This window comes from Wasmannia auropunctata, unplaced genomic scaffold (genome assembly GCF_000956235.1).
Source record: "Wasmannia auropunctata unplaced genomic scaffold, wasmannia.A_1.0 LD336085.1, whole genome shotgun sequence".
In the NCBI taxonomy this organism is placed as follows: Eukaryota; Metazoa; Arthropoda; class Insecta; order Hymenoptera; family Formicidae; genus Wasmannia; species Wasmannia auropunctata.
Window position 1 is genome coordinate 1,010,850 of NW_012026805.1, and position 9,682 is coordinate 1,020,531.

The 9,682-nt window shown below is 32.6% G+C and overlaps 2 protein-coding genes across 5 annotated transcripts in view; one reads left to right on the forward strand and one right to left on the reverse strand.

Moving 5' to 3' along the window:
* Window positions 1-312: 312 nt before the first annotated feature.
* Window positions 313-8,439, reverse strand: LOC105448433 (caseinolytic peptidase B protein homolog). Of its 3 annotated transcripts, none has more exons than XM_011686966.1 (11): window positions 7,785-8,439; window positions 4,677-4,823; window positions 3,354-3,406; window positions 2,484-2,673; window positions 2,072-2,322; window positions 1,868-1,958; window positions 1,571-1,778; window positions 1,325-1,457; window positions 1,043-1,255; window positions 673-970; window positions 313-593 (listed from the first exon to the last, which is right to left on the reverse strand). In XM_011686966.1, exons 1-11 carry the CDS (start codon window positions 8,038-8,040, stop codon window positions 445-447), a joined length of 1,989 nt encoding a protein of 662 aa, XP_011685268.1. In that variant the 5' UTR covers window positions 8,041-8,439; the 3' UTR covers window positions 313-444. The 3 variants fall into 3 exon arrangements, with proteins under 3 accessions (XP_011685268.1, XP_011685270.1, XP_011685269.1); XM_011686968.1 differs by having other exon boundaries at window positions 4,677-5,189; window positions 7,785-7,854; XM_011686967.1 differs by lacking the exon at window positions 7,785-8,439 and having other exon boundaries at window positions 4,677-5,876.
* The window catches only part of LOC105448432 (heat shock 70 kDa protein 4L), an 18,790-nt gene continuing 17,216 nt past the window's right edge, over window positions 8,109-9,682 (forward strand). The window contains exon 1 of one of the 2 annotated variants that reach the window (XM_011686963.1): window positions 8,109-8,551. In XM_011686963.1, the coding sequence (XP_011685265.1) occupies window positions 8,436-8,551 (116 nt within the window). In that variant the 5' untranslated portion in view covers window positions 8,109-8,435. The remainder of the gene's footprint in view (window positions 8,552-9,682) is intronic. The other variant, XM_011686964.1, reaches the window with a different exon arrangement.

Genomic DNA, 9,682 nt, shown 5'->3' on the forward strand with positions numbered 1-9,682 from the left:
GGGCCGAACTCGCCGAACGAATACTCGCTCATTCGGCGATATTCAAAAATTAATATCTCGTTAAATATTGCGAATTTTGCAAAATGGTAGAGGACTTTTCGATTCAATTTAGTCCATTCTATCTACCCATGAGCGGTCATACACCTATTCTGAGACACCCTGTATATGCGTGCAATAAGATGCGCATACATTGGGATCTTAAGTAAAAAAAAAATTATCTGTTACAAATTATGGCAGAACGATATATAAAAAAATATATTAATAATAATGAAATAATTTTTGTGACATTGTATTTACTGTACAGCACAACACTTAAATTTAAGTCTTTTTTATTTATGCATTTATACATTGTATCATAACAAATCATCAGATTTTTGCACATAATCTTTCTTTTCAAATAACAACATGTTTTGTATAAGTTATTAATACAACACTATTTTATAGTTATAAGAATTTTGAACTAATATTTTTCGTTAATTTATCTGTTTCTACAATATCAACAAACTTTTTTGAACCCTTCTGCTGAACAGAAAGAGTTATGCTTGCTCCACTTTCATGCCACTTTGCTTTTAACAATACACAGCATCCTCTACCTATTAAAAAGAACATTTTCATTAGAGAATATTATGTAATATGTAATAACCAGACAAGAAAAGTAGAAAAAGTAGGTACCAAGTTCTCCTCGTTCGTGAGCTGCTGCTAATTGATTAACAATACGCCTTTCCACTTCGTACTTGATGGAACGAGCACCATAATGAACATCGTATCCATCCGCTAATACTGATAGAACCTCTCTGTCCCATTTTAATTCAATCATATGTCTTTCCTTTGCACGTGCAGCCCATGCTTTTAATTCTCTGGCGACTAATTCTATTAATTCTGCCCGAGAAAATGGTAAGAAATATACAATTTCATTTATTCTTCCCAAAAACTCATCTCTCCGAAAATGATTTTTAAGTATTGGGCGTACCTACAAAACGATGTTATTATACAATTTTCTACATTTTTAAAAATATCTCTTATATACTTTTATTTTACGTACTACTTGATCCTTAAAATTACGAGATATCTCAATACGTTCAGGCTCTTGATCTTCATCAGCAGTATTGACTAATCTGTGGTTTAATAGATTTTCAGCTTCTGCTCTGAGTTGCATTGCGTGTTCTGCAATTTCCTCGCTTCCTAAATTTGATGTCATTATAAAAATAGCATTTTTACATTCGATTGTCTTTCCTTTACCGTCAGTTAGTCTTCCCTTAAGAGTAAATATTATTGCATTATTAAAGATCTCTATAGATAAATAATTTAAACAGTAAATAACTACCTCATCAAAAAGCTGTAGCAAAACAGTTAAAACATCAGGGTGGGCTTTGTCAACCTCATCAAATAATACAACAGCAGCAGGACACTTTTTCAAAAGTTTTGTCAGTTGTCCACCATCATCATGTCCCACATATCTAAATAACAAGTTTTTAAACATTCATTGCTATTATATGAAATTATATAAAATTTTTAATTTGAAATACAACAAATAATAAATTATTAAATAAATAATACTAAAAGGTTATACCCTGGTGGTGCTCCAATCAATTTTGCAACTTCATGTTTCCCTTGATATTCAGACATATCCAATCGAATAAAACTGTCCGATTTATTTCTGTGAATATAAGCGGCTAATTGCTTGGCTAATTCTGTCTTGCCAATGCCCGACGAACCCAAAAAGAGAAATACTAGTGGATGCTCCTCATCTATCCAACCATTCTCTTTCCTTCTGATAGCTAATATAATTAGATAATATAATAATTTGTATCTTTTAATAAAATCTTTTAATAATTTTCTAATAAAAATAAGATTATAGAATTCTTACTGGAAGCAACGATAGAAATTGGTCCTTCCTGTCCTACAATATGTTGCTTCAAACGTTGTTCTAATGGAAACCTGCGACGTTCCTCTGCTTCCTAAGATCCATAAGAAAATTTTTATTTATACATAATATGCAAATTATTTTGTTTTTACATAATTTTATACATGTAACTACTTTTGAGCAAAAAAAAATAGTTTCAGTACATACCTTTTGTTTTACCATTTCATCATATTTAATGGCATGTTTAATGAGCATCTCTTTGATTTCTCCTTCTTTAGCATATTCAACTGCTCTATATCCCGTTTCATTTTCTATAGTTGGATTTGCTCCTCCATCTAATAATGCTTTCACACAAGCTTTTGAATCAGCTAACACAGCATAATGTAATGCTGTAAAACCTTGGAAAGAAGCTCGATTATTCAGTCGATCAGAAAATTCCTCTTCTCTCTTTGTGAGAACTAAAATATCCAAATTGAAATCAATCATTTAATCGTCAATATTAAAAGATTCACATTCAATATTCTCGAACTTTAACATTTATAAGAAATTGTAATCTTTGTTTGTTAGCTCTCTTATTTAGTATTAATAACAGTATTTATATGTAAAATAAAAATAATACCATCCACAGAATGTAAGCCCTTTTCCATAGCAGTTCTATATACATTAACAAAGTTATCTCCTGCATTTACATCAGCACCATTTTTCAATAGAATTTTTATAATTTCTTCCCTTTGATTTATAGCAGCAGTTTGCAATGCTGTCCAACCTAATGGATGTCTAGTATTTACATCAATGCCATCTGCTATAGACTAGAATAATATCATATATACAGTATTTTTTATTCTCTTTTCTTTTTTATACTATATCAAATATATATATACAGGATGCGCTAAAAGTAAAAGTCTAATACAGTATCAGACTTTTACAAATATCTCGTAAATAATGCAATTTTGAAAAAAGTTTCATACAAAAGTTGTGAGATTAAAAAAAATGCATTGAATGATAATATCCATTTGACCTTGAATGACATTGATAAGGTCAGGTCAAAGTCAACTTGTCTCTCTTTTTTTTTTAAGCTAACGCTGAGACATTTTCAGATAAAAGTTATAATAAGTCTCAATGTTATTAAGTATTTTTCAAGTTATTGATTAATAAATTTTTAATACCAGACATTAGCGTTATCCAAGGTGTATCTTGACAACATCACTTAAGATCAACTCGATATCATCATTCAATGCATTTAAAATTTGCGTTGTTTAAACGTTACAATTTTTGTCTAAAATTTTTTTTTCAAAACTGCATTGTTTACGAGATATTTGACTGTATCCAAGCTTTTGATATACCCTGTATATATGTATATTGCTTTGTATAAATGTATGAATGTATAAAAAAACATTTAATGTCAGTAATAGTATTGTGAATTATTTTTCTTTATAGTAATAATATCAGAATCTCAATTACATTCATTAGAAAACTATTACTTCATTACCTTCTTTAATTCTGAAATATTACCATATTGGACAGCGCGAAAAAATCTTTTTTCTGTAAAGAATATTAAGAATATTTATTCATATTTCATAATATGATTAATTATATATATATATATAATCCATCATGAAACCAACAAGCTTTGCTAGGGTGGTCATTTTAAGCAAAAAAGTTCATATATATAGGTATATATATAGTTAATTTAGCTTTGTTCACAAGATATGAACTGAAATATCAATGTATCAGAAGTATATCAAACACGTGAAATACTAAGATTTTTTATTCCTACAAAGTCCATCAAGAAAAAATTAATAAGGAGATAACAGAAACTGCAGGTAGCCTCTGTCATCAACTTTACTAATATTCACTGGATGCAATCACTGGAACGATGGGTCACAGCACCTTTACAATACTGTGGTGAACAACTTGGATAATAATGTGAATAAAAGAACATTCCTCTTTAATTGTGTCAATGTAGTGATTGTAATAATAATGCGTAATACTAATGATAATTTCATATCAATAAATTACATGATTAATACATAGAAATTTGAGGTCTTTCATTATAGAGACCCAGGGTTGGATAAGTTAATTTTTTTTTAACTAAGTTAAGTTAAAGTTAACAGTCTAAAAATTTAACTTAGTTAAGATACAAGTTAGTCCATAATAAAATTGAGTTAAAAGTTAAGTTAATAAAAAAAAGTAACTGAAAAATTAAAGTTAAATTTTTTCATTTTATAATTTTTAGGGTTTCTAAAGTATATATTTGTTATACTTATTTTTGTTGAGCCGCAGAAAGAGGACCGATTTCGAAGGACTTCTTCCAACGTGATTTAATGTACAGAAGATCTGCAAACAGTGATTCCTTCCCACGGCCAGACTATATATTTATTATATTATTACAACTGCCTTGATGTGTATTCTCAAATTTGAGTTTGAAGACACTAACTTAGACATGTATTTTATTTTGGGTTTACAAGAAGCACTAAAAATGTAACTTCAAGAAAGTTAGATCAAAAGTTAATAGTTACCAATAAAATGTAACTAAATTAAGTTAAAAGTTAAGAGCCTAAAATGTAACTAAGTTAAGTTAAAATTATTTAACTTTTTAACTTTTTAACTTAACTTTTAACTTTTTTTAACTAAGCACTATCCAACTCTTGTATAAAACACTAACAAGTGTTCGTATTTTGGAAACGAAGGTAAATTTAGTCACGCTGTATGAGCTTTCATTTTGCTTAAAACGACCACCCGAATACGCTAGCAAAGCCTGTTGGTTTGATGAAATGAAACCCCTGTATATATTTTTCATCACAGTGTGTACCTTTAAGATGTGAAGTGTCACAAAAAGCCACTACAAGCCCAAGACTGCCCAGAAGCATTCCAAGATGCTTGTAATGTCTCCTGTCACGCTTGTTGCCGTGCTCTTCGTACTTTTTTTTCGTAATTGTTGAAAGGGCTCCAGAAAAATCTAAGAGAATTCTATCCAGTAATCTGTATTGAGTATAGATTCGAGGTGCTAGCAACAAGGCTATGCCTTGCCGCTGAATATAACCTCTCCGACAGCCCCAACACATAGCATTGAAACAATCGCCGTTTTTAAAGTGCTTTCGACTCGAAAGCGTCTCTAGCGTTCCAGTATTTTTTATCGCGGGACACAATTTTGAAATGCACAATCGTGACATGTTGATTTGTCAATTTTTCATCGGATTCACGATCACGGAGTTGATCGCTCAAAACACACGCTTGAATGATATACAGATACGAGCTGTCGCCGAGCCGAGCCGAGCTACCACGAGCAGTAAGGCCGGTGTCTTAATTCTTCCTTCGGATGGCCCTGGTCCTCGCACACGGAATAAATGCAGTCTTATAGGTGCGTAACACACCCGGCAGGTTTCGTCAGAACCGTTTATAAAATTTTATACCTACCCAGTAATTAAATGAGAATGGGTTGAAATAGATTGAAAAAGATTTATTGCAACGTTCACAAACGCGTACTTCTAAAAATCTAAATCCATTTCAATATGCCTATTATAATGCCTTATTTGTATTCATTTATAGGAATAATCATGAAGTACATTTTCTATGCCATTTAATATTAAAAAAAAAATCAGCTTTAAAAAGTAAATCGTGAATACTGGTTAATTCAAAATTCTAGATAGGAAATGCATTTTTTCTAATTAAATTCAAAAAAAAGTTTTTCCGTGAAAATGAATCATGAATGTTATTCAGTTAAAAATTGTGACTAGGAAATGCATTGTTTCAATTCATCTAAATCCAAAAAAGATCATATAATATTAATATTATATTTATAGTTGTATTATAAAAAATAGAAATGCATTTATTTCCACGAAGACCAAATCCTTTTCAATCTATAAATTAAAAAATTTTAATCCTTTCCCGTTTACTGGGTAAAATGATGCAAAATGCAACACACGCCGCGCGATTCGTTACGCCAGTGAACGGTGACTGATGAGGATTGTATGTATGTACACTTATAGCTTGTACCGCAAATCGATTTCTATTTATTACAGACGATCATTACTATATATTACTAATTCTAAAACAAAGCACGCAATAATAACGCTTTTATTCTTATAATTTATTATTTATTTATCGTTTATGATTTCTATCAACGCAACCGGGCGATCAATATTTTATCGTGAATCTATATAAGAAAATACTAATTTATTGAAATACAAAATACACGTAGCAAAGATTAAAAGTATAATTGCATAATTGCAATTAATAAATTCTGAATTCTATATACATGTATATTATTTTAAGCATATGCAGATGAAATTATAACAAAATAACATATATGGCGTTCGTCAATTGCCTTCATATTTCAGAGACGATTTTTTTATTTAATTAATATATTAATATATATTATTTATATTATTAAAAATTTGTTTACATTAAACATTGGAGCGAAATAACAACCAAATCTATGGCTCATATAGCCCATTATCTGTATTAATTGTATTTTTAATATTAATATAATATTATTATTTTTAATACCGATTTAACTTATTCTTTATCTTTTTCTAATTAATTTTTATGAACTAGAAAAAGATAAAAAGTAATGCTTAGAACACAAAATATTAATTGTTATAATATTGCAGGAATATTATTTTGCAGGATTGAAAAATTAAAAAAAATGTTCTTGAAACTTGCAATAATATTCTTCCATTATATTCAAAAAGATATTTATTAATATTCCTGCAATTATACTGAAATATCTAAAAATATATTGCAAACATATTCTTGAAACATCAATGCAATATTCAAAGAATACCATTGTAGAAAGTTGCTTGTTTTCAGAAAAATTAAATAAATTATATCATTTTATTATATGTACATAAATAAAATATAAATAAAACCATTAATAAATAATATAAATATTGTTTTCCAGTTATTTAAATAATTTTAATTTCAATTAACTAAAGTTTTGTTAACAATTTTATTACAATTATATTTAATCTATTAATTTATAGTTTTAGACAGAATATATATCATAAAAAATATATCTACAATATTTCTGAATATTTATACATATATATATATGTGTATATATGTATATATATATATATAATATATAATACATGATTAAATTATAATGTTATATTAATGTCAACAACATGTCTATGAAATATTAAAATTTCAATATATCCACAATGTTCTTGCAATATTTATCAAATGTAGCATTTATCAAATGTATTTCTTTCGAATTATCGAAAGTTTTCTTCTTTATATGTATCATAAGCACTATTTTTTAAAATTCTATATATAATTTTTCAGTTTTTTAGAATTCTTTTATAACCTTTTAGAAATGTTTTCGCGAATTTTTTATATAAAAACTTTTCACACAAAATACTGAGAAAGTTTATTATGTCTTTTCAAGAATTCTTAATTTATACATATGTATATTATAAATTCTAAAGTATTTTAAAATTTTTTATTCTATAATTTGCGAATTAGAAACTTTATAAAATCGGAAGAAGTTTAAGTAAAGTATTTTTCAGAAATCTTTACAAATTTAAAATATGAAAAATACTTAAAAATGAGATGAGAATTTTTCTCACCAGCGATTAGTGTTTTTTTTCGCTTTTATGGTAACTAATTCTCTTTAATGCGATTAATGTAAAAGCATAAGGGAGAAAGGAAAGAGGTACCGACGATCGCATTATAGAATTTATGAGAAACGCATGCGGCAGTCTGAATATATTATATGCGTGATTTGTAAAAATTTTCAACGCTCGATCATTTTCATCGGCTGCCGTATCGTATTGCGCGACGGAAAGCTATATTCGCTCCTCGCATTCAAATTCGAATTACTCGTATGTGATTGCGAGCAAATGATCACGCGACTCGACAAATCGACATGCGAATATCCGGTGAATCCGATCCTTTTGAGACTCTTGCTTGTTACCTGCCATCCACTGCCACCTGCTGTGAATATAACGACGAACCGCCTGCGAACCGCACGAACTAAACCGGCGCGTGGCGCGTGGCGTTCGACTTTTTCGAGAATTTTCGAAGAAACATCGCATCCGAGTGCGTCCGACCGTCCGACGTAGTCCGACGTACGGTGTGCGAAATCGACCTGAATCGACCAATCTCGCGGAGTTTCCAGAATATTCCAGAGCGGGTGGCGCGCCAATCGGCGCGTGCCACAGCGCTGCCATGATTGGCCAGTTTTGAAGCGAACTTAGCAGAAGGCCAGAAAGCAGTGCCCGACTGCCTCTGTGTGACCTGTGTGCTGTGTCGCGTCCGGTGGAGAATATCTCCTTCGGAGTATCGTGGTGCGAACGTGTCTATCGGATCTCTGTTCACCATTGAACTCGCGATCTGCTTGCGATCGGTAAAGAGAGAGAGAGAGAGAGAGAGAGAGTCGTGGTGACGTTAACTGCGAATCTCGTCGAATCGAACAGCGACTTCCAACTTCTCCGTGGAGGAGGTGTGGACACACACGCGCAACGAGTACCGACGAGTACCAACGAGTGGGCCGACGTGAGCCGCCGAACGTTCTGTCTCGTGTCACACCGAAGGAAGTGTCGATTCGGCGGAAACACCAACAGCCATGGCCGCGATGTCCGTGATCGGGATTGACTTTGGAAACGAGAGCTGTTACGTAGCCGTGGCCCGTGCCGGCGGCATCGAGACCATCGCGAACGACTACAGTCTTCGCAGCACGCCGTAAGTCATTACGCGATACTCGCCGAGGATACCGGCATCGCTCTCGTCGTCGCGCCGCCGCCGCCGCCGCCGCCACCACCACCACCACCACGCTGTGCTGTGCCGGTCGCGCGACGATCCTTCGCACATCCGCGATCCCAACACCCAGACACCCGGCACTTCGGACACAATTTATTCTCCCTTCGGATTTTTATTTTCGAAGTACAATCCGGCAGGATATAACTCATCGCTATCCCGCAACCTCACTTCCGTCGTCGGTGCGATCCAGTTCGCGCTCCAATTGGATCAGTTTTTCCGCGCTTAAACACGAGAGAACCTGTATATCTCCTGATCGGTATCGAATTTCGACTGTCTTCAAAAGACGCAATCGACGATCGGCCGATGAAAGACATAAGCTTTCTTTACTATACATATATTGGGGACCTGGAATCCGATCCTTAAAATTGTGTTTCTTTGTTTAATTTCGCGTACGATTATGCACGAAATAAAATACTCTAATTATTTTAACGATTAAAAAAAAAAAGTATGGAATAGGATGGAAACTTGCGGATAAAAGTTTTGCGCGCGCGCGCGCACGGCTATCACATTCTCCGAGAACGTTGATCATGTTACCATTTACAGGCATCTGTTACCAATCACATTCGCGTTCGTGTATTTTCGAAGTACGTACATACATATCCCAAAAAGTCTCGCTCCGCTCGCGCGGATTTCCTTGCTTTTCTTTCGGAGTTGTCACTGCGCTTATATTTATCCTCCAGCCGCCGGCAGCTGACGCGATTCTTTCCTTAATTCGACTAATTCAATCTCCTGCAGCCCGCATATCCGCAAAAGATGATTTTCTCTAATTAATTTTTACTTGTCGCAAATATTTTATTATTTTCACCTATGTAATGTTTATTGTAGCATTTCTTTTGTTTGTTTTATACACGCATCATAAGTTGCATTGTACGTTATGTTGACAGGGATAAAAAAATTTATGTTTAATACTTGATCTTGTACAGTCATGGACATATCGGTTGCGACACTTTCTTTTTTATAGGTTTCAAAACTCACTAATATTTTGCAAATGTGGACTACGATTGGTGTTATACTGCTCTCACTAATACACATCTCTGAGCGGGCTGGCAAGGC